General features: G+C 33.4%; 1 protein-coding gene across 1 annotated transcript in view; it reads left to right on the top strand.

The window, feature by feature from the left end:
• Nucleotides 1-26,721, top strand: part of CNBD1 (cyclic nucleotide binding domain containing 1) — a 397,351-nt gene that overhangs the window by 258,929 nt on the left and 111,701 nt on the right. Inside the window, 1 exon segment of the mRNA XM_067711697.1 lies at nucleotides 15,437-15,582. Coding sequence (XP_067567798.1) covers nucleotides 15,437-15,582 — 146 coding nt within the window.

Here is a 26,721-nt window from a genome sequence, read left to right as displayed (position 1 = left end):
TAGATTTCCTTGTTCCTAACATTAGATGAGGATAAGAGAATATTCTAAAATATTTTCTAAAGTGGGGAATGATAGAGTATTTCTTATATTTTATTTTTTTCTGGCTAATATTTTGATAGTTACTGAAACGTAGTCACAAATTCAAGACACTAAACATAACAGATTATTTTGGACTGGAAAAATTTTAAACTGGCATTATTAGTCAGTCATCCTGACAAAAGGAGTCTCTCCAGTTATGATATTGATACTACTGGTGATTTCAGTGTTACTCCCGTGGAAGAGTGTTCTTGACATGGAATTGTACTGCTTTTTCCTTGAATTATTAAGCTCACTAAATATATTCCAAACTAATTTTAAAAACTTGACCTGCTAGATGGAATTGTTCATTGTACAATCTGCTGTAATAGCCTTCTAACTGATCTCAGTGCATTAGTTTTACAATACTCTAACCCACCCTCCTCTGTATAGCCAGAGTGAACTTTCAAAAATGTAAATCCCTGTAGTTATTACTCTGAGTGAAAGCCCTTGGATGACTTTGCCTTTTCTTATGACACAGTCTAAAATTCTTAACAGAGTTTACAATGCCCCCTAGGATTTTGCCTTTCCTGTCACTTGGGCCTCATTTATTGTCCAATTTCCTCATTGACCTCTCTGATATGATTCCTCTGGGCCTTCAGTGTTTCTTGAATACTTGACTCTGGACCTTTGGACATGCAATTCCTTATACTTTCAACACTAATATCCTCCCTTTCCCCATTGCCCAACTTATTCTTCAGGTGTCAGTTTATATTGTTATCATTTCTGGGTAATATTTTTGACCCAACTAGACTAGATATTTCTCTCTATTACTTTCCATAGAACACGGAGCTCTACCTTTTATAGCAGTTTTATAGCAGTTTCACAGATATAAGTTTCCTTTAATATATGATTTCCCCACTGAATTTTATGTTGTGTAAGACAAGGAACATATTTATCTTTTTCTTTGTTGTATGCCAACATTTAGAATAATACACGAAAATTAATCATTGCACAAAATTATTTGCTAAATAAAGAAATGAATGAATGATCAGAGAATAGGAACTTTTTTAAGCTGACCTCAAAAATCCAAATGTGGGTAGAAGCGATTTCTTGCCTTCTGATTCTGACTTGTAGTAATTACATACTTCTGAGCACCAAGAAGAGAAATAAGATGATTAGGTTAAGAATAATTAAGATTCCTGACAAAATTGCTTGTCTATCTCTCTTACAGAGAAATCCATCACATCAGTTTTGTGTCTTAGAAACAGCTCTTTCAAATGTGTAAGGACAAAAGATGTAGAGAACCTAAAATAGAATTTCTAAACATCTGTCTATTTTGGTAATCCGTGGTTATCTTATTTACTGCTGCTGACTGTGTTTAGGAAGTGAGAATGCAGGTGACTTTTGAAATATTTTGAGGCCTTACTTATGCCCTTTTTGTGTTGCTACTGTTAACCACCCAGGTCTCAGGAACTGAGTGTGTGAAAAAAAGTGCTCTTTGATGAGGTACCTTTCCTGAGGATTCTCAAATTTGGTGTTGGATTCATAAATATGTAGATAAATTAAGTTTTTGAAAATTGTTTTATGATCCCTCCTCCTAAAAATTTCAATCAACAGGTGGATTATTATCTTCTTCAATCGTGTCCCTGTGAAATGAAAGGAGATCTGCTATTTTATTTTGGAAGTACATGTCTTTTAATTTCTCCCATGGAAAAGCCCAGCTCATCCACTTCAAACAACAAGGAGAGACATTTTAAAAAATTTCTAATTTTAACATTTCTAATCATAATATATATATATATATATATATATATTTTTTAAAACTTGAAAAGAAGAGTTACAGTTGCTGTCACTAATCTTTTAATTTTCAACTGTGTATAAGAATAACAAAGAGAATCCAAATCATACTGTAACTCTGATGTCTGCTCTTCATGAATGACCAAACCTAATTTCTGGAAAAACTGATAATGATCAACATTTGTCATCTGAATTTGGATAATCAAATAAAATATATTGTTATTCTGTTCATTGATTCTTGACTGATTAGGCAAGTCAAAGTCAGACAGAAGGTGATGTACATATTAATGATACAAGAAAAATTCAGGTACACACTAGATTCCAGGAAAATAATTTTATAGTGGACTACTTGAAAGTGTAAGGGGAAAATGGATAAAAATAAATCACATTTGGGAAAAAAATCACATTTTTAACTGTTTTAAATAATGTAGTTACTGTCATAAATGCTGCTTTTAAAACTATTAAGGAGGTCCAAGTGTATGTGTGTGGGCATCCTTTAATTAAAGTGACATTTTCAGCTGGATTTTTCTATCCCAATAATCTGTGGTTCACAGAACATTTGATCAAATGTTATATTCTTGATAAAACCTAGGAATTTTAGCTGTGAAGTTTCTGAAAATGTTTTTGTATTCCCACACATAATATCATCAAATTACAGCAAGTTTTTGGGTTCCTTGAGGAACTCCCATAGCTTGGTGCACAGGGTGTGTGCTCTAGGGACAGATATAAACAAATGGAACACACTCCCTGGTATTCTACTCCCAGCTGATAATCCACACTATAATTTCCACCATTTTTTCCCCCAAATTGTAAATCTGAGCAAATTCCTTCATGGCCTTTGATTCAGGCTCATACCTTTACTTTGCTCTGTGTTCCTCACTTTCATGCCTTTATAAAATTTCTACCTCTTTTCACTCCAGATTCAAAGCCTTCAGTTTTTAATCCAGTCTGATTATAGAGCTATTTTCTTTTTACTCTTTCTTTTGCTTAATGCCTAGACCTTAAATCAGACCATAACCTAAAGGTAATGAAGCTTAAGCTTTAGGCCTGTCATTTGATTTGCATAGGTTCCTTCCACGGACCTGAGAGAGGCCTTAGAAATGTATTCACATGCTCATAAATTTTTGTAACATTTGCAAAAGGAAGACATTTTAACTTTAATCAATTTTTTTCTCTTAGCCTATCAACTTTCTTTTCCTACACATTCATGACACCTGGCATTGGAGTGGTTTCTGACATTTTGTGGATTCAGTTTAGGGAAAATTGAGTTAAAGATACTTTTCATTTGGTCTACTGGGATTTAATTTTTGGTTCTAAGTCATTGCTGTACATGCAAGTTATTATTGCTCTCTGTCCTAGTGTATGAATGGCTGTCAGGATTAACCCTATCACTCACTGAGTGGATCCAATAGCATCTTGACATGGGTCAGAGCTGTCATCACCATATACAACCATCCTATGGCAACCTGGTACCAGAAACATGTTGGCAGTCGAATAGCACATACTTCGAAATGTATGATGAGAGAATTGAATCCATGGAAAAGCTTTCCAAATCTTAAAGCCCACACATGAAAGAAATGTGGACTTAGATTTTCCTAAATTTGACAGGAATTCTAATGTTTAAAAAGGAAGCATTTCTAAATTATTAAGAATAATTAAAAACATTTTACCAACCAAGCTTCAGAGAATATTCTTTTCAATAAAAATGATATAAAATTGGTGTTATACAAAGAGGTAAAAATATATAAGAAATGTAGTAAAAATTTTAGAAAAGTAAATATAATGGATATACAACTAATTAATAAAAATACTATATTATTTTTCTGGATTTTGTGGTGTTTTGAAATTGTGTAGCTTTTAAAAATTTGTAATGATTATCTATTGTCCTTGCTTCCCTTTCTAAATAAATATTCATGTTTGTTCCAAATTTTTAATTTATAAATTTATGTTCTTTATTTTATTTGTCAGACTCAGCAAAACCTGGAATAGAATCTGCCCTAACTCAATTAGCCCAATAACTCAAAAAAATGTAAATGACTATAATGAAGATTTGGCTAACTGTGGTGGCTAAGTGGTTGGGAACCCTGAGGATCCAGAGTGAGACTACCTGGCTCTACAATTTATTATCTGTGTGACCTTGAACAATTTACTTAACATATCTAAGCCTCAGATTTCTTACTTTAAAAGGAGGAGGTTGGATTTTGAAAATAAAATTCCTTGTAAGTGTATGATAATATAAAGAATTAAAAATATACTGGGCAATCAACTAAATAAAATAATAGAACATCCATGTTGAAAGGAACCTTGATTTTCTTATAATTCTATATCAGCTCTGTGGATTTCTCACTGCTCCTTCAGATGTGTAGGGGGAGACATGGATCTGGTATGGAAACTGACCTATCCTCCCACTCCTTAAACTAGTGTAGGTCTGCTTTTATTTATATACAGTCTATGTAAGATTTAGTTAAACAAAGCGCTCTGTGACTGTGTGTGTGTGTGTTTGAACGTCACTGCTCTTGTCCAATCCTTGTAAAAGAATCACTTGATAACATTAGTGAATATATTCAAAATTAAAAACAAGTGGTAATCTGTTCTCTATCTGATATGAATATCATATGTGGGAAAGATAGATGTTTTTTGAAAGTAAAAAAAAATAAAACCGACCACAGCAAATTCTGCTGTCCAGAACAGAGCTTACGTATTCAGTGAAAATAGGAGAACAACAAGAAGCAATTGGAAGAAATATAAACTTCCCCCCAATTCTCAGGATTATCAAGTTTCCCACAGTACATGAGACTGAGCCCCCTGTTGCTTTCTGTTTGGTTGGTTATTTTTAACTATTATTAAAAGAAAATTTGAACTCAAACAGCAGGAGAACTTTGATAGGGAGCTAATATTTGAATTTTGTTTATACATACCTAAGGGTATGTTTTATTTTCTTTAATATTTTAATTGTGCTTTTTAATTAGAAAAAAAGTGACCTCTTTATACCTTCTACACAAAATGCCAGACACAATAATATTAATCCCTCTTTAACTTGACAGCTCTTAAAATATATGAAGAAACTCTATCTCCAAATATATTTAATTCCAGTTAACTATTGATTGCTTTATGGCAGGACCTAAAGATACTTTCTTTGATGTCTATAGGTCACTGAGAAGTAGAAATTAATCAGCATCTCTGAAGTTTACTTTCAATTTTAGAGACCATCATGGGCCTTTTGGTAACTCCTCCTGAGGGAAATTTTTCTTGCATTCAGAATTCCTCCTCTTTCTGTGTGTGTGTGTGTGTGTGTGTGTGTGTGTGTGTGTGTGTGTGTGTGTGTTTGTGTGTTAGCATGATTTCTTCTTCACTTAGCAATTTTCAGTATTTCATTTTCTTTCTAATCACCATTAGCTATGTGTCCTTGAAGAAATAAAACTCTTTGTTTCTCAGTTAAATACTGCTTCTTTCTTTCTTTATATATTGATTGATTGGTTGATATTTTAACATCTTTACTGGAGTATTATTGCTTTACAATGGTGTGGTAGTTTCTGCTTTATAACAAAGTGAATCAAATATACATATACATATGTCCCTATATCTCCTCCCTCTTGCATCTCCCTTCCACCCTCCCTATCACACCCCTCTAGGTGGTCACAAAGCACTGAGATAATCTCCCTGTGCTATACGGCTGCTTCAGACTACCTATCTGTTTTACATTTGGTAGTATAAATAAGTCCATGCCACTATCTCACTTCATCCCAGCTTACCCTTCCCGCTCCCCATGTCCTCAATTCCACTCTCTATACCTGTGTCTTTATTCCTGTCCTACACCTACGTTCTTCAGAATATTCTTTTTTTTTTTTTTTTTTAATTCCATACATATGTGTTAGCACATGGTATTTATTTTTCTTTCTGACTTACTTCACTCTGCATGACAGACTATAGGTCCATCCACCTCACTACAAATAACTCAATTTCATTTCTTTTTAAGGCTGAGTAATATTCCATTATATATATGAGCCATATCTTCTTTATCTGTTCATCTGTCAATGGACATTTATGCTGCTTCCATGTCCTGGCTATTGTAAATAGAGCTGCAATGAACATTGTGGTACATGACTCCTTTGATTTGTGGTTTTCTCAGGGTATATTCCGAGTAGTGGGATTGCTGGATGTTATGACAGTTCTATTTTTAGGTTTTAAGGAAACTCCATACTGATCTCCATTGTGGCTGTATTAATTTACATTCCCACCAACAGTGCAAGAGGGTTCCCACTTCTCCACACCCTGTCCAGCATTTATTGTTTGTAGATTTTTGATGATGGCCATTCCAACTTGTGTGAGACTATATCTCATCGTAGTTTTGATTTGCATTTCTCTAATGATTAGTGATGTTGAGCATCCTTTCACATGTTTGTTGGCAATCTGTATGTCTTCTTTGGAGAAATGTTTCTTTAGGTCTTCTGACCATTTTTGGATTGGGTTGTTTGTTTTCTTGATATTGAGCTGCATGCGTTGTTTGTAAATTTTGGAGATTAATCCTTGGTCAGTTGCTTCGCTGCAAATATTTTCTCCCATTCTGAGTGTTGTCTTTTTGTCTTGTTTATTGTTTCCTTTGCTGTGCAAAAGCTTTGAAGTTTAATTTGGTCTCATTTGTTTATTCTTGTTTTTGTTCCCATTTCTCTAGGAGGTGGGTCAAAAAGGATCTTGCTATGATTTATGTCATAGAGTGTTCTGCGTAAGTTTTCCTCTAAGAGTTTGATAGTGTCTGACCTTACACTTAGGTCTTTAATCAATTTTGAGTTCATTTTTGTATATGGTGTTAGGTATTGTTCTAATTTCATTATTTAACATGTAGTTCTCCAATTTTCCCAGCACCACTTATTGAAGAGGCTGTCTTTTCTCCGTTGTATATTCTTGCCTCCTTGATCAAAAATAAGGTGACCGTATGTGCGTGGGTTTACCTCTGGGCTTTCTATCCTGTTCCATTGATCTATATTTCTGTTTTTGTGCCAGTACCATACTGTCTTGATTACTGTAGCTTTGTAGTATAGTCTGAAGTCCAGGAGCCTCATTCCTCCAGCTCTGTTTTTCATTCTCAAGATTGCTTTGGCTATTCGGGCTCTTTTGTGTTTCCATACAAATTATGAAGTGTTTTGTTCTACTTCTGTGAAAAATGCCATTGGTAATTTGATAGGTACTGCACTGAATCTGTAGATTGCTTTGGGTTGTATAGTCATTTTCACAATGTTGATTCTTCCAATTCAAAAACATGGTATATCTCTCCATCTGTTTGTATCATCTTTAATTTCTCTCATCACTGTCTTATAGTTTTCTGCATACAGGTCTTTTGTCTCCTTAGGTAGGTTTACTCCTAGGTATTTTATTCTTTTTGTTGCAATGGTAAATGGGAGTGTTTCCTTAATTTCTCTTTCAGATCTTTCATCATTAGTATATAGGAATGCAAGAGATTTCTGTGCATTAATTTTGTATCCTGCAACTTTACCAAATTCATTGATTAGCTCTAGTAGCTTTCTGGTAACATCTTTAGGATTCTCTATGTATAGTATCATGTCATCTTCAAACAGTGACAGCTTTACTTCTTGTTTTCTGATTAAGATTCCTTTTATTTCTTTTTCTTCTCTGATTGTTGTGTCTAAAACTTCCAAAACTATGTTGAATAATAGTGGTGAGAAAAAGATGTTGGCTGTGGGTTCTCATATAAGGCCTTTATTATGTTGAGGTAATTTCCCTCTATGCCTACTTTCTGGAGGGTTTTTATCTGAAATGGATGTTGAATTTTTTTGAAAGATTTTTCTCCATCTATTTACATGATCATACGGTTTTTCTCCTTCAATTTGTTAATATGGTTTATCACATTGATTGATTTGTGTATATTGAATAATCCTTTCATTCCTGGGATAAACCCCACTTGATCATGGTTTATGATACTTTTAATGTGCTATTGGATTTTGTTTGCTAGTATTTTGCTGAGGATTTTGCATCTATGTTCATCAGTGATATTGGCCTATAGTTTTCTTTCTTTGTGACATCTTTGTCTGGTGTTGGTATCAGGGTGATGGTGGCCTCATAGAATGCTTTTGGGGGTGTTCTTCTCTCTGTTATATTTTGGAAGATTTTGAGAAGGTTAGGTGTTAGCTCTTCTCTAAATGTTTGATAGAATTCGCCTGTGAAGCCATCTGGTCCTGGGCTTTTGTTTGTTGGAAGATTTTTAATCACAGTTTCAATTTCAGTGCTTGTGATTGGTCTGTTCATATTTTCTATTTCTTCCTGGTTCAGTCTCGGGAGGTTGTTCTTTTCTAAGAATTTGTCCATTTCTTCCAGGTTGTCCATTTTATTGGCATAAGGTTGCTTATAGTAATCTCTCATTATCCTTTGTATTTCTGCAGTGTCAGTTGTTTCTTCTCCTTTTTCATTTCTAATTCTGTTGATTTGAGTCTTCTCTCTTTTTTTCTTGATGAATCTGACTAATGGTTTATCAATTTTGTTTATCTTCTCAAAAAAACAGCTTTAACTTTATTGATCTTTGCTATTGTTTCCTTCATTGCTTTTTCATTCATTTCTAATATGATGTTTATGACTTCTTCCCTTCTGCTTACTTTAGGGTATTTTTGTTCTTCTTTCCCTAATTGCTTTAGGTGTAAAGTAAGGTTGTTTATTTGAGATATTTCTTGTTTCTTGACGTAGCATTGTATTGTTACGAATTTCCCTCTTAGAAGTGTTTTTGCTGCATCCCATAGGTTTCGGTCATCGTGTTTTCATTGTCATTTGTTTTCATTGTGTTTTCATTGTCATAGGTATTTTTGATTCCCTCTTTGATTTATTCAGTGATCTCTGGTTAGTTAGTAATGTATTGTTTAGCCTCCATGTGTTTGTATTTTTTACAGATTTTTTCCAGGAATTGATACCTAATCTCATAGCCTTGTGGTCGGAAAAGATCCTTGATACGATTTCAATTTTCTAAAAATACCAAGGATTGATTTGTGATGCAAGATATGATGTATCCTGGAGAATGTTCCATGAGCACTTGAGAAGAATGTGTATTCTGTTGTTTTCGATTGGAATGTCCTATAAATATCAATTAAGTCCCTCTTGTTTAATGTATCATTTAATGCTTGTGTTTCCTTATTTATTTTCATTTTGGATGATCTGTCCATTGGTGAAAGTGGTGTGTTAATGTCCCCTACTATGACTTTGTTACTGTCAATTTCCTCTTTTATGGGTGTTAGCATTTGCCTTATGTATTGAGGTGCACCTATGTTGGGTTCATAAATATTTACTCTTGTTATATCTTCTTGTTGGATCGGTCCCTTGATCATTATGTATTGTCCGTCTTTGTCTCTTGTAATAGTCTATTTTAAAGTCTATTTTGTCTGATATGAGAATTGCTCCTCTAGCTTTCTTTTGATTTCCCTCTTCATGGAATATTTTTTTTCCTTCCCTTCACTTTCAGTCTGTATGTTTCCCTAGGTCTGAAGTGGGTCTCTTGTAGACAGCATATATAGGGATCTTGTTTTTGTATCCATTCAGCCAGTCTATGTCTTTTGGTTGGAGCATTTAATCCATTTACACTTACATTCATTTATCAATATCCATGTTCTTATTACCAGTTTCTTAATTGTTTTGGGTTTGTTTTTGTAGGTCTTTTCCATCTCTTGTGTTTTCTGCCTAGAGAATTTCCTTTAGCATTTGTTGTAAAGCTGGTTTGGTGGTGCCGAACTTTCTTAGATTTTGCTTGTTTGTAAAGGTTTTAATTTCTCCGTCAAATCTGAATGAGATCCTGGCTGGGTAGAGTCATCTTGGTTGCAGGTTTTTCCCTTTCATCACTTTCAGTATGTCCTGCCACTCCCTTCTGGCTTGAAGTTTTTCTGTTGAAACTTCAGCTGTTAACCTTATGGGGATTCCCTTGTATGTTATTTGCTGTTTTTCCCTCACTATTTTTAATATTTTTTGTTTGCATTTAATTTTTGATAGTTTGATTAATATGTGTCTTGGGCTGTTCTCCTTGGATTTATCCTGTATGTGACTCTCTGTGCTTCCTGGACTTGATTAACTATTTCTTTTCCCATATTAGGGAAGTTTTCAACTATAATTCATTCAAATATTTTCTCAGCTCGTTTCTTCTTCTCTTCCTCCTTTGGGACCTCTATAATTTGAATGTTGGTGCATTTAATGTTGTCTCAGTGGTCTCTGAGACTGTCCTCAATTCTTTTCATTCTTTTTTCTTTATTCTGGTCTGTGATAGTTATTTCCACTATTTTATCTTCCAGGGCCCTTATTCGTTCTTCTGTCTCAATTATTCTGCTATTGATTCCTTCTAGAGAATTTTTAATTTCATTTATTTTGTTGTTCATCATTGTTTGTTTTTTCTTTAGTTCTTCTAGTTCCTTTTTAAACATTTCTTGTATTTTCTCCAATCTATTTCCAAGATTTTGTATCATCTTTACTATCATTAATCTGACTTATTTTTCAAGTCGACTGCCTATTTCCTCTTCATTTGTTTGGTCTGTTGAGTTTTTACCTTGCTCCTTCATCTGCTTTGTGTTTTTCTGTCTTCTGATTTTGCTTAAATTACTGTGTTTGTGGTGTCCTTTTCGCAGGCTGCGCATTTGTAGTTCTCGCTGTTTTTGGTGTCTGCCCCCAGTGGGTCAGTTTGGCTCAGTGGCTTGTGTTGGATTCATGGTGGAGGTGACTGGTCCCTAAATATTGCTTCTTATAGCATATTTCACTACTTTCTCTCTCTCCCTACTTGCACCTGAGTGTTCCAATTCACCACTGTTTTATTGGGAAACTTCCTACGCAAGTTAAATGGCTCTATTTATGTGCCCTGTAATAGAAGTTGATTTTATTTCTTCAACAAAATTTTCAGCACATGCTGTCCAACTGTTCCTCTAGCGACTGCCACAAGGACCCAATAAATCCCCTTATACACTTGCATCCCTTCCTGGGGAGAAGTATTGTGAGTGGAGTAACTCTGGTAAACTAAGCAGTTTTACTAAAGAGTCTAAGTCTTTGAAAAAGAACATGTGAGGCAGCCAGTGTTGGAACTTTGTGTAGTCTCAATATTTAAATTGAATAGAGAGTATATTATGAGATTTGCCATATTATTAAGAGACAGTGTAAGGATTTTTGTTTTGTTTTGTTTTACTCGTCAACCTAGTAGATTAAGGATTCTAAAAAAAAAACAGATTAATTGAAGAAAAATTCAGAAACTCCATTTAATCTACACATCTGAGTAAACTATTAATATTAAGGGTATAGAGACTTTAAGAGAGCCCTAACCATTTTCCCACAGCTGCAAATACATTTCCTGAAACAATCAAGCTCTCTCCTTATTTGCAAGAAGTATGATGAATTAGTGGAGAGTGAAAAAGTCAACAGTTTTACAAGAGCTTTACAAAATATAGATCACATGTACCTACAACTTGAAACATTTAGGAATTCAGTGAAAACATGGATTCCAATGGCTATTCATAATAGTTAGAACTCAGCAGATGTCAGTACACATAAGTGCTGGTGATCAGAAGCCAGTTACCAAATTATCATGACTCTTTACAAGCTCCTAGGCTTGAGATGATCACCAGGAGAGAAAGGAGTAGAAAAGGAATCCTATAATTATTTTATTTCCATGTGTAATGCCTGAAATACTTGGAATATTTTAAAATGTTGCTTTTTGCCATCAGCTGGAATTGGGGCTAGAAATAGAAACCAAGGTGAGTAAATGAAAATACAAGGGAAATAACATTTTTTTCACACCATTATAAGTGATCTGATAATTCATAATGATGATAATGATAAGAAAAACACTATTAAACAACTATTTGCTAGTAATAGTTTGAACATTATAGTTTTTCTCAATATATGAATTTTTCTTTTTGTTAATCTAGTTTCTTTCACTGCATTAAGAGTAAGTCAGGAAGATGTGGTAAGAAGGAGTGGGTATGATGTATATGAAAGTTCCTGCCAAACAAGAAATGTAGAGATTGAAAGAAAAGTGAAGTTCCATTTAAATGGTGGAAGTGGAGGCCAAGTTTTCAGACCTGAATATTTTGGTTTACCATCACAGGGGTGTATGTTAGACTCCACTGAAAAATTTTTGGGAAATTTCGGAACTGCACATAATTTGTCAGGGCAGAGCCTCAGACACCCTTAAGACCAGTGCCCAAGTGGGGCAGCAAAAGCAATGTAAGAATGGTGGTAATAGGAGGTTATAGCAGTATGTTACAATTCCTCTTTTTTCTTCCTGTTCCAAGTATGGTAATCCAAGTATTTGAAGATTCTTGAGTATCCATGTAGGAAAGGCAGAAGTAAACTAAAAAATAGGGATTTAACAAGAAAAGATTTTCAGAGCAAGATTAAGTTAGTTGAAGGAAAAATTGTTTTGAATTTTTAGTCAGAATATGTAAATTACAAGTCCATTCTTTTATCAAGCTAATAGTTATAATTTTTGAGTGACTTCCAGACTTTTAAACATTATTTCTTTTAATGTCTTCTGTTAGTAATGTTATTTCCAAACTATTTTTGATTGTCTCACTCACAGTGGTCACATGAACTTCTTACTGCTTGTCATCTATGTTGACTTTGATCTGTGGGAAGAAATTAAGGGTGTTGCTATCAATCAGAGGATTTAAGATTCAATGTGGAGTGCAGGGCTTCTAGAATGGCAGAGTGAGGACCTCTGTATATCTGCTCCTTCATACAATCAATGAAATACTGACAAAGATTGTCAAAACAAATTTTTTCAGAACTCTAAAATTAATCAGATGCATGAAACCACATGAGGAGTATTTATTCAAGAAAATTAGCAGGGTTTGTAGCTTTTTATTTTGACCTATTTTAATCCTCCTGTCTCCAATTCTGTAACAGTTTTTAGGAGCTAACAGCTCTGCAGCTCCTGAAAGGGAAGACTGGTTAGGAGATCCTCAAAAAACCCACTCCCAAATCACTGCCACCTGTGATTTGTCTGGCAACTCCCTTAAAAAAACCACAATTCATTGTGCATTGTTGTTATTTGACTCTGGGAAGGAGGGGAAAGTTTATTGCTAGATTTGCCACATTAGCTAAAATGTTCAATTTTAAACAAAAATTATGAGACATGCAAAGAAACAACAAAGTGTGTCCCATATGTAAGGAAAGAAGCAGCCAAGAGCAAAAAATGTCCTGAGAGGATTCAAATGTTAGACATAGTAGGACAAAGATTTTAAATCTACTATTATGAATAGGTTCAAAGACATAAAGAAAACAGTGTCTAATGAATTAAAGTAGAGCATGAAAACACACAGCCTGTCCATCAGCAAAAGTTGGGGGACTTAATGGTTCAGGCATTTAAGAAAATTTCCAAACAATTATTAGATGACTATTAAGTGAAATAAACAGAGATTTAGGTAGCTGCACACAGGAAATACAGACTTTATAGAATTAAATGAAAGTATGACAATAATGTCTTACCACATAGATAATATCAATAAAAAGAAACTGCAAGAAAAGATCCAAATAGAGATTATGGAGTTAAAACGTACAATAACTGAAATAAAAACTTCACTAGAGGTTCAACAACAGATTTGATCTGGCAGAAGAAAAGTTTGGCAAACTTGAAGAAGATATATCAATTAAGATTATCCAGTCAGAGAAGAGAAAGAATAAGAATGAAAAACATGGACAGAGCTTCAGAGACCTATGGGACACCACCAAGTATACCAGAATCAACACAATGGGAATCCCGGAAGGAGAGAAGAGAGAAAAGGGACAGAGAATATTTGAAGAAAGAATAACCAAAACTTCCCAATTTGATGAAAAACATTAGTCTACTCATCCATACAGGTAAAAATGACTATTATATTCATCTAATGACATGGCTTTTAAAATCATGCCACACATTTCTGGATCTTCTCTATTCCTTTTCATTTATGTTTGATAACTGGTCAGTTTTATCCAGCTAATAATACATTGCTACGAACAACTTACATTAAGCAAACAAAACCCAATAACTTTTTAACTTTTTCCAACTATTTTCTGTGAAGCAGTTGGTTTCTTAGGCACTTGGTCTACCTTCCAAATTATTTCAGGCAACTGATATTTCAAATGTTTTGCCACTAAAAATGTATGTCCATTTAAAAATCTGTGATATTATTTCCTTGTCATCCCCTGTTTGGTTGCTAAATCAATGACTGTTTTTTAGGATTTGGTTATAATACCATGCCATTTCTGAATACTAATTCTTTATTATTACATCTGAAGTACACACTTTTAAATGATATTAAGTGGGGAGCTAGTTTTCTCAAAAGTATTTCTTAAAATTATCTACTAAATTAGTGCTTTTCCAACTTTTTTTTTTGCTACAACACACAATACCAAAAAAAAAAAAAAAAAACAATTTATAATGTGATCAGTAAACATGCACACATAAACACAGGCATAACAGATGAACCAACAGAATATCACGCCTAAACTGGGACTGTTTCTGTCAAACCTACATATATGTGAGTACTCTGAATTCCCTATCTACTACTAAACTGATTTTTCACAATAGATTTTTTAAAAATACTGAACATTTAACAATGGCATGGTAGCAGTTTAGTCCCTTGAAAACTTAGAATCAACATGAATTTTGTTTCTTGATTATGGTATTATATTTATTAAATAGTGAATTTAATGATTAAAAGTAAATAAATATCATCCATCATAAGAAAACTATGTTTTATTTAAAATTACATATGCATCTTTTCACTTAAAATTTATATTCTCAAATGTTAAATTACATATTCATTTGCTCTAACTTTAATAGTACCTAAAAATCAAGAATAAAATAAGACATCAATCATTTTATTGTCTAAAAGAGGTTTTTATTATTATAATGACTAATAATGAGAGATATAATCTTAAAATTGAAGCACTGAGTTTTATATAAAAAGAAGGTAAAGGCACTATGTAATATGCTAAAGTTTAAAGTTTCATGGAGGTACCTCTTTATCTTGGAAGGAGAACAAATTATAAAGATTACTAAGACAAAAGAGACCATCATCACTTATCCTTAGCAATGCTGAAAAAAAATGGAAATACAAATTTGGAAGCTCAAAAATTGAGGATTTTTTGGTTTGTTTGTTTCTTTGTATTTATGTGGTAGTCTCTCAGTGTGCAATCTTTTTTTTTTTCCAGAGCCTTAACACATTTACAGTTTATTTAATAGTCAATAGTCGACTCATTGTTGGTCACTTCTCATCCAAATGGCAACTCAAGGACCTAGATCATTCTGCCTCTTTCACCTCTTCCCTTCTCTGAGTTCTTGGAGTCCCCCCATTTAGCCAATGGATAGGAAAAGAGAATGGATGGTTGTACACAGGAGAGATCTTTTAAAGGATAGGCGTGGAAATGTCAGGCATCACTGCTGCCCATATTCTATTGAACAGAACTCAGTTTCATATAGCTGTATCTAAGTTCAAGGAAGGCTTGAATATGTCATATAACTGTGTGCCCAGGGAGCAAGAGGATAACAATTTGGTGAACAACGGTGGGAGGGAGGGAGACGCAAGAGGGAAGAGATATGGGAACATATGTATAACTGATTCATTATGTTATAAAGCAGAAACTAACACATCATTGCAATCTTTTTTTTAAGGCCCATTCACAGGACGCTATTTGAACACAACGCTGTGTGGAAGATGCTGAGAACAATTCCAGATTTAACCTCTCATCTAATTGATGAGCATCTGAAAACATTTAGTAAGAATGTCATTTCTGAAACCTGGGTAAAAAGAAGCACATGTAACAGACTAATCTGGAGGGAAATTTGGCAAGACCAAACATGTATCACTATTTTGAGTTCTCTATCATTATAATATTCATAATTTCACTTGACATGTTAAAATGTACTGTTTGGATGTATTTCATTTGTAAAGTTATAAGTAGTGAAATGAATAACATTTCACATTTTAGTATTTATGTTTTAAAGATATACAGTTGTGTTTCTCGACTTTGAGCATGCATCAGAATCCCCCAGAGGACACACTGAAATGTGTTGCTGTATTCAACCCCTAAAGTTTCTGGTTCAGTAGGTTTTGGATGGAGCTTAGTTTGCATTTCTAATAACATTCCAGAGGATGCTGCTAGTCTGCACACCACACTTTGAAAGTCACTCGTTGATATACACATTTAATAACAATCTAGCTTTGGTTTTCATGGTTAAGACAGCAAGTGGTCAAAGTGATTATTTGACTGATCCAGATACTGAGAAAAAAACTCTTCAGATAGATTTTAGTTTAGTTTCCCAATTTTAATTTCTAGTCCCTTTACTAAGGATATATTGGATGCATTAATAGAAGTATTTTGTATTTTAATTTTTGGGGGGGTGGCATATAAATAAACAACACACAGAGTCACACACAAACCTAAACCAACAGACTTCAACATCATTTTTTTGCATTTACTGAGTGCCTATCAGAAAAAAGGAACTAAATTTATTTAATACACCTTTGGGTGAGAAACATCCCTTATTTATTCCACACAGTATCAAATAAAAGTAGATATTATTATTATTCTCTACAGATGAGGACCCTAAGGCACAAAATGTCATGTGGAGTGGTCCTGATTAGAACTGAATTTCAATCACACTTTAGCCTTAATGCTAAATTATTCTCCGTTCACTATGCCACTGTTTTTATAAAGTGGTTCATCAGGATCATGGCATTTGAAATAAAACTGGAATTTTGGAGAACATGTGTCTATTGAAAATACTTACATATTTTCAGTTTCCCCAACAGTCCTCTCTCATAATTAGTTTCATTTAATCCAACATCAAGCAGTGAAAATTAAATCATAGGAGTTTTGCAGAGGATAAATGATTCTGAAAGGGAAGAAAGAACAAACATTCAACAGGGTTTTGTCATTAGCTTGAGGATAGTAATTAAAAAATTAATTCATTCTATCATAAATTTCTGGAATTATACTTTTTATGGTAAAAAATATGTAAGCAACCGAAGTATCCTTTAATAGAAGACAGAATATATTGTGATACACTTATTCTCTACAATTCTAGTCAGGGTTAAAAAGAATGAGGTAGATTTATATACATTGATGTAGAAACTTATTAAGGATAATAAAAACAGAACAATTGCAGAATTATATAAATAATATAATATAAAACCTGAAATTATATGTGCATGTATATACATATAAAAATACACAGTAAAAACTACATAGAAGTAGATCCAGAAGGATACTACAAAAATACATATTTAAAAAATTGTTACCTTCATTCAGGGGAGAGGAATTGAGGAACAGTGAAGGGGAACAGTTAACTCTTTCTTCTACATATATTTGTGTTGAATTTTCCACAATGAATGTATATTTATGTGTTAGTGTTTGTAAGTAGTTATTTATTTTTTTCAGAAAGCTTAGAAACTAAAATTAAAAGAAAATGTATTCTCAAGGTATCTTAAAAACATGTGTGATTAACTATTAAAATATGAACTTTCAACCCTTGACAAATATCAACTTTAATTTGATCATTTATACTAAATAAGGCTTTGCAATTCATATTTCAATAGTGCATATTTTCAAACACATTAAAAAATTTTGGAATTCTCTGTGTTTACACCTACCTGTGCTGCAACCCTTCTTTTGAGTTTTAAGACATCTAATTCTGATAGCTCAGATCTGTTTCACTATCACAGCAGTCAATTCATTAAATATCTGATCTTTGTAAATCTCTTTGTTCATCCAACTTAAAAAACAAGTCCAACCAGGTGTCTTTCTTTTTCCCTTTTCTTTATTCATGGATGCATTTCCCTCCCTCTGCTGTTATTTAAAGTATTCCCCCTAGTAACTCCTCATCACCATGCTGCTGACTTTCAATCTGCTGCTGAGGCTTTGGTTTCTTTCCTGCAATCCACACAGCTGTTTGCACCTTCTGGTCTCTTTTCTGGCCATAAGTTCTTTGGAACTTCATTATTTAAGACAGAATCTTAAACTTACCATTACTCAGCCTCTCGTGCATTGTTTTCTTAAACAATAAAATACTAACAAGGATAACAATTTTATAATTTCAAATACTGCATAACACACCTACATATTTCTAGTTTAAGTGAAAATGGTACTAAAACATAATTACTATAAGATGACTATATATAAAGCTTACTTATATCACTATAATAAAATACTTTATACAATATATATTACGTATGGTAAACTCTATATGCCATATAGATGTATAGATATAGTTTACTTAATAGATATAGTTTACTTAATTCAAATTATCTCAAGAGTTTTTCATTGGATCTCATTTTATGGCCTGGGCAGAGGATATTTTTATGATTGATAACATAAAGCTCAGAGAGCTAAAAGAATCAGGAATTAGAACCAGGAATTAGATACCAGATAAAAAATTCTTTAATATCTGCCTGTATATTAACCTTGAAATATTTCTATGAAATGACTGATATACGGGTTTTTGTCTTTTAATATATATATGTCTTGTTTACTGTTTTCTTTACTTGAAGTCCACTGAGTCTTGCAGTGTTATTTCTCTCCTATTTCTTTCATTTTTATCATTTTACTCTTACTTTTTTATGAGGTTATATCTCAAAAACACTGTAACTCCTCATTTAAAAAATACTGTATTTTTAATGATGAAAAATATTTTTTGATTACTAAAACTTTAACATTTCTTAGCCTGCATAGACTTTATTTTCTGTCATGGTTTAAATTTCATATAACATATAAAAACACAGTAGCTAAACCTCATGAAAAATTTAGTGGGCATCTTTTCCATATATAAATTAACCATAGTCCAAACAACATGCTTTTACAATAGAAGTAATAAAATATTTAGTCCTACTATAAAGACCATGGCTCCCTTAAAGGCAAACATGGCCTTGAAGAGTGTATATTGATTCTATGTGTGGATATGCTTTCACTGCACTGAGGTGTTCCCTATGGTTCATGAAGATTCATCCTTGAAAACTGCATTAACTTTCTCAAAACTTCACAATCATCTCTTGGATAGGGGAAAGTAGAAATGGACTTGGGACCTCAAAATGTAGGTAAACACTTAAAACATTTTTCTGGAGATTTAATATGAGATTTTAAGTATTTTTAACTAATTTAAATATTGTAATTAGGTAAGTGTTGTTCATCTGTATTTCTAAAAGTTCATTAATTAAAGTCAGCCAAAATTTTTACAAATAATCTTTCCATCGGTATAATTTTCATTATTTATATTCATTTTGAAATTTATAATTCATTTAAGTTTTTTAATAGTAATTCCAACAACCTAAAAATGTATTATATTCACTGAATAACCAGCAAAATAAAACATTTAATACATGTAGATAATTTGACCTAGCATGACAATTTTTGAATTGGAAGTTGAACCTAGGAATATATGACTCTCCCAAGATTACATAATGAACACAACAATTGGACTAAATCCAGGTCTCCTAAACCAGCCCTTGATCCATGTATAGTACCTTATTTTAAAAAGAAAAAGTAATCAATATACAGTAAACCATTTAAAATGGTATCTACCTAAATACTTAAATGTAAGACTGGAAACCATAAAATTCCTAGAAGAGAACATAAGCAGAACACTCTTTGATATAAATTGCAGCAATTTTTTTTTGAATCTGTCTCCTAAAGCAAAGGAAATAAAAGCAAATATAAACAAATGGAGCCTCATCAAACTTCAAAGCTTTTGCACAGCAAAGGAAACAACTGACAAAACAAAAAGACAACCTACTGAATGGGAGAAAATTTTTCAAATAATATGACTGTTATATAAATGGAGTTACTATCTAAAATATTTAAGTAGCTCATACAACTCAACATCAATAAAGAAACAACCCAATTAAAAAAAATGAGCAGAAAACTCGAATAGATATTTTTCCAAAGAAGACATACAGATGGACAACAAGCACAGGAAAACATGCTCAACGTCATTAACTGTCAGGAACTGTAAGTTAAAACTACAATGGTTATCATTAAAGAGACCAGAAATAACAAATGTTGGCAAGGGTGTGGAGAAAAGGGAACCTTTGTACACTGTTAGTAAGAATGCAAAATGGTGCAGCCACTATGTAAAACAGTATGGCAATTTCTCAAGAAACTATAAGACCCAGCAGTTCCACTTCTGAGTATTTATCCAAAAAAAAAAAAAAAAAAAAATCCAAAACACTAATTTGAAAATACTAATTTGAACACTGCACCATGTTTCTAGCAGCATTATTTACAATTGCCAAAATATGGAAGGAACCTGAGTGTCTGTCTATAGATGAATGAGTAAAGAAGATGTGATATATATATATATATATACACACACATACAAACACACACACAATGGAATACTATTCAGCCATTAAAATAATATTTTGCCATTTGCAATAACATGGATGGAGTTGGAGGTTACTATGCTAAGTGAAATAAGTCAGAGCAGGAAAGACAAATATTATATGATATCACTTATATGTGAAATCTAAAAAATAAAACAAAAATATAACAAAAAGAAAAAGGATCACAGATATAGAGAACAAACTAGTGGTTACCAGTGGGGAGAAGAAAGGGGAGAGGGGTAAGATAGGATAGTGATATGGGGTTAAGAGGTACATACTACTTTGTATAAAATAAATAAGCTACAAGGATATATAGTACAACACAGGGAATATAATCAATATTTTATAGTAACTAGAAATAGAATATAACCTTTAAAAATCGTAAGTCACTATGCTGTACATCTGAAAATTATATAATATTGTACATCAACTATATACCTCAATAAAAAAGGGAAAATGTTATCTAATATTAATAAAAGTTTTTCTTTTAAAATACAGCCCCCTTTACCGTTTCAAATACAGTCATCATCTTTTATATAAATGGAGTTAGCAGCTTCCAGAATAGCTTTATTTGACTGCTTTTAAAAGTAATTTGAATATTTATGAGATACTTTCTGACCAAAAATTTTTTCTATGGATCTCAAATTCCCTATATTACTTACATTCCTTAACGGCCTCCTTAATATTATAGATATTTTTATAAAGTAAATGTGAAAATTAATGCATTGTAAGCAGAAATTCAGTCAAATTCACTGTCACTGGGCCAAGGCTGAAGGAAGATTTTCTCTAGAGGAATTGAATAGTTATATTCATCAGTAAGGTGAACATATTTTATGGATAGAGTTAAGTGAAATTCCAAAAATATCCACACAGAAATTGTGTTCAGTGTGAGTAATAGAGAACTAGAGGACACTAGTTTATAAAAACTTTCAGGTTTGTTTATGTTACATAATGAGAGGTCACATGGTCTCAGGTGAGGCCTCTGAAATTCTCCTTGCATTTTCCTTAATTGTAAGATGCTTGCTTCAGCTCCAATATCCTATCACTGTTCTAGGTAGCAGGGAAGGGGTGGTGTGCGTATGTGGAAAGCAAAGATACTCTTAATGTTTTATCAATCAGAATGATGTCACGTGGCCACACAAGTAAGAGTTTCTGGGAAATTCAATTTTTAAACTGGCACATACAACACCCCATAAAATTGTGGTTTTGTTACTAAAGGAAAAGGAAAGATTTTATATTGGGTAAGTAACTAACAACCTTTGCAATAAAATTATTTCCCACAGTGGATTTCTTTCCATAGCTCTTATTCTATACTAAGAAGTGTCAGTTACTCTATTTAAAAAAAAAAAAAAAAAAACAGAATATAAATGTATATATTAGAATACACCCTTTCCCCAACTTGTTTTCTTCTCTATGTAATTTCTCAAGACCATTACTAGTCTTACAAACTATTATTATCTTTTCTCTACACAGTGTACTTATTACAATATAGTTCTCATACAGCTCACACAATAGCTATTAAAAAGCAATGATTCTGGTACATGACTCTTTTTGAATTGTGGTTTTCTCAGGGTATATGACCAGTAGTGGGATTTCTGGGTCATATGTTAGTTTTATTTTTAGATTTTTAAGGAACTTCTATACTGTTTTCCATAGTGGATATATCAATTTACATTCCCACTAACAGTGCAAGAGGGTACCATTTTCTCCACACCCTCTCCAACATTTATTGTTTGTCGATTTTTTGATGATGGCCATTCTGACTGGTGTGAGGTGATACCTCATTGTAGTTTTGATTTGCATTTCTCTAATGATTAGTGATGTTGAGCATCCTTTCATGTGTTTGTTGGCAATCTGTACATCTTCTTTGGAGTACCAAGATATTCATTGCAGCACTATTTACAATAACCAGGATATGGGAGCAACCTAAGTTTCCATCAACAGATGAATGGATAAAGAAGACATGGCACATATATACAATGGAATATTGCTCAGCCAAAAAAGGAAATGAAATTGAGTTATTTGTAGTGAAGTGGAGAGACCTACAGTCTGTCATACAGAGTGAAGTAAGTCAGAATGAGAAAAACAAATACTGTATGCTAACACATATATATGGAATCTAAAAAAAAAAAAAAAGGTTCTGAAGAACCTTGGGGCAGGACAGGAATAAAGATGCAGACGTAGAGAATGGACTTGAGGACACAGGGAGGGGGAAGGGTAAGCTGAGACGAAGTAAGAGAGTGGCATGGACATATATAAACTACCAAATGTAAAATAGATAGTGGGAAACAGCTGCATAGCTCAGGGAGATCAGCTCCGTGCTTTGTAACCACCTAGAGGGCTGGCATAGGGTGAGAATGAGACACAAAAGGGAGGTAACATGGGGATATATGTATACGTATAGCTGATGCACTTTGTTATTCAGCAGCAACTAACACAACAATATAAAGCAATTATACTCCAATAAAGATGTTAAAAAAATAAAATATATTATTTTCTCAAAAAATAAAATTAAAAAACAAAAGCGATGTTTACACAGTGCCCTTGACACACAGATTAGAAGTTTAATAAGTGATATTGTGCTACCCAGGAAGAATCTATTTTAAGCCCCGGCATCCAAACAAACGCAACCCTTGCTTTAGAGGAGACAAAAATAAAAAATCAATCTCCTATAGTCATGATGTATAGATGGTAACCAAAAGAAACCCACTAGTAAGGACTCAGTTTAGAAAAAAGCAGAGAAGGCAAGAAGTTGGCATGTCATAGGGAATAAAACAGAAACACAACTGTGCATTAAAATCAATTTGTAAAGTTTCTATTTACAGCAAGTTAATAAGCAAATTGAAAGAAAAGTTCTTCTCACAGCAGTTGAACAATTTGCTCTGATCCTTTGAAGAAATGTAAAGGACTGAGAAATGGAGAAACACCATCCATTTCCAAAGATCTTCTTCTCAAAAATGACAGGCTTCAGAAGAAAAAAAAACTGATTTATGTTTCATTTAAAATGCTCACAAGTGAATAAATCTGCTAGATCTACAGTCACATAGTGGAACTTTATGTAATGGGATCAGATGACAGATTGTGGTGAGTAACAATATGAAGTAGGATATATACTGAAAACAACACTTTTTCCTACTAATGAATAATTTCCCTTTTATTTTTTTTTACATCTTTTTTGGAGTATAATTGTTTTACAATGGTGTGTTAGTTTCTGCTTTATAACAAAGTGAATCAGTTATACATATACATATGTTCCCATATCTCTTCCCTCTTGCGTCTCCCTCCCTCCCACCCTCTTTATGCCACCCCTCTATGTGGTCACAAAGCACCCAGCTGATCTCCCTGTGCTATGCAGCTGCTTCCCACTAGCTATCTATTTTACGCTTGGTAGTGTATATATGTCCACGCCACTCTCTCGCTTTGTCACAGCTTACCCTTACCCCTCCCCATATCCTCAAGTCCATTCTCTAGTAGGTCTGTGTCTTTATTCCTGTCTTACCTCTAGGTTCTTCATGACATTTTTTTTCTTAAATTCCATATATATGTGTTAGCATACGGTATTTGTCTTTCACTTTCTGACTTACTTCACTCTGTATGACAGACTCTAGGTCTATCCACCTCATTACAAATAGCTCAATTTCGTTTCTATTTATGGCTGAGTAATATTCCATTGTATATATGTGCCACATCTTCTTTATCCATTCATCTGATGATGGACATGTAGGTTGTTTCCATCCCCTGGCTATTGAAAATAGAGCTGCAATGAACATTTTGGTACATGACTCTTTTTGATTTATGGTTTTCTCAGGGTATATGCCCAGTAGTGGGATTGCTGGGTCATATGGTAGTTCTACTTGTAGTTTTTTAAGGAACCTCCATAGTTGTTGTACCAATTCACATTCCCACCAGCAGTGCAAGAGTGTTCCCTTTTCTCCACACCCTCTCTAGCATTTATTGTTTCTAGATTTTTTGATGATGGCCATTCTGACTGGTGTGAGATGATATCTCATCGTAGTTTTGATTTGCATTTCTCTAATGATTAATGATGTTGAGAGTTCTTTCCTATATTTTTTGGCAGTCTGTATATCTTCTTTGGAGAAATGTCTATTTATGTCTTCTGCCCATTTTTAGATTTTTTTTTTTTATTTGTTATTGAGCTCCATGAGCTGCTTGTAAATTTTGGAGATTAATCCTTTGTCAGTTGCTTCATTTGCAAATATTTTCTCCCATTCTGAGGGTTGTCTTTTCATCTTGTTTATGGTTTCCTTTGCTGTGCAAAAGCTTTGAAGTTTCATTAGGTCCCATTTGCTTATTTTTGTTTTTATTTCCATTTCTCTAGGATCTTGTTGTGAATTATGTCATAGAGTGTTCTGCCTATGTTTTTCTCTAAGAGTTTGATAGTTTCTGGCCTTACATTCAGGTATTTAATCTATTTTGAGCTTATTTTTGTGCATGGTGTTAAGGAGTGATCTAATCTCATACTTTTACATGTACCTGTCCAGTTTTCCCAGCACCACTTATTGAAGAGGCTGTCCTTTCTCCACTGTGCATTCCTGCCTCCTTTATCAAAGATAAGGTGACCATATGTGTGTGGGTTTATATCTGGGCTTTCTAACCTGTTCCATTGATCTATATTTCTGTTTTTGTGCCAGTACCATATTGTCTCGATTACTGTAGCTTTGTAGTATATAGTCTGAAGTCAGGGAGCCTCATTCCTCCAGCTCTGTTTTTCATTCTCAAGATTGCTTTGGCTATTCGGGCTCTTTTGTGTTTCCATACAAATTGTGAAATTTTTTGTTCTAGTTCTGTGAAAACTTCCAGTGGTAGTTTGATAGGGATTGCATTGAATCTGTAGATTGCTTTGGGTAGTAGAGTCATTTTCACAATGTTGATTCTTCCAATCCAAGAACATGGTATATCTCTCCATCTATTTGTATCATCTTTAATTTCTTTCATCAGTGTCTTATAATTTTCTGCATACAGGTCTTTTGACTCCTTAGGTAGGTTTATTCCTAGATATTTTATTCTTTTTGTTGCAATGGTAAATGGGAGTGTTTTCTTGATTTCAGTTTCTGATTTTTCATCATTAGCATATAGGAATGACAGAGATTTCTGTGCATTAACTTTGTAACGTGCTACTTTACCAAATTCATTGATTAGCTCTAGTAGTTTTCTGGTAGCATCTTTAAGATTCTCTATGTATAATATCATGTCATCTGCAAACAGTGACAGCTTTACTTCTTTACCAATTTGGATTCCTTTTATTTCCTTTTCTTCTCTGATTGCTGTGGTTAAAACTTCCAAACCTATGTTGAATAAGAGTGGTGAGAGGGGGCAACCTTGTCTTGTTCCTGATCTTAGTGGAAATGCTTTCAGTTTTTCACCATTGAAGACGATGTTGGCTGTGGGTTTGTCATATATGACCTTTATTATGTTGAGAAAAGTTCCCTCTATGCCTATTTTCTGCAGTGTTTTTATCATAAATGGGTGTTGAATTTTGTCGAAAGCTTTCTCTGCATCTATTGAGATGATCTTATGGTTTTTCTCTTTTACTTTCTTAATATGGTGTATCACGTTGATTGATTTGCATGTATTGAAGAATCCTTGCATTCCTGGGATAAACCCCACTTGATCATGGTCTATGATACTTTTAATGTGCTATTGGATTCTGTTTGCTAGTATTTTGCTGAGGATTTTGCATCTATGTTCATCAGTGATATTGGCCTGTAGTTTTCTTTCTTTGTGACATCCTTGTCTGGTTTTGGTATCAGGGTGATTGTGGCCTCGTAGAAGGAGTTTGGGACTGTTCCTCCCTCTGCTATATTTTGGAAGAGTTTGAGAAGGATAGGTGTTAGCTCTTCTCTAAATGTTTGATAGAATTCACCTGTGAAGCCATCTGGTCCTGGGCTTTTGTTTGTTGGAAGATTTTTAATCACAGTTTCAATTTCAGTGCTTGTGATTGGTCTGTTCATATTTTCTATTTTTTCCTGATTCAGTCTCGGGAGGTTGTTCTTTTCTAAGAATTTGTCAATTTCTTCCAGGTTGTCCATTTTATTGGCATATTGTTGCTTGTAGTAATCTCTCATTATCCTTTGTATTTCTGCAGTGTCAGTTGTTACTTCTCCTTTTTCATTTCTAATTCTATTGACTTGAGTCTTCTCCCTTATTTTCTTAATGAGTCTGGCTAATGGTTTATCAATTTTGTTTATCTTCTCAAAGAACCAGCTTTTAGTTTTATTGATCTTTGCTATCATTTCCTTCATTTCTTTTTCATTTTTTTCTGATCTGATCTTTATGATTTGTTTCCTTCTGCTAACTTTGGGTTTTTTTGTTCTTTTTTCTCTAATTGCTTTAAGTGCAAGGTTAGGTTGTTTATTCGAGATGTTTCCTGTTTCTTAAGGTAGGATTGTATTGCTATAAACTTCCCTCTTAAAACTGCTTTTGCTGCATCCTATAGGTTTTGGTTCATCGTGTCTCCATTGTCATTTTTTTCTAGGTATTTTTTATTTCCTCTTTGATTTCTTCAATGATCACTTCATTATTAAGTAGTGTATAGTTTAGCCTCAATGTGTTTGTATTT

Source organism: Pseudorca crassidens, chromosome 17 (assembly GCF_039906515.1).
Source record: "Pseudorca crassidens isolate mPseCra1 chromosome 17, mPseCra1.hap1, whole genome shotgun sequence".
NCBI lineage: Eukaryota > Metazoa > Chordata > Mammalia > Artiodactyla > Delphinidae > Pseudorca > Pseudorca crassidens.
Note: the sequence above shows the minus strand (reverse complement) of the source record. Positions and strands in the feature narration are given on the sequence as shown.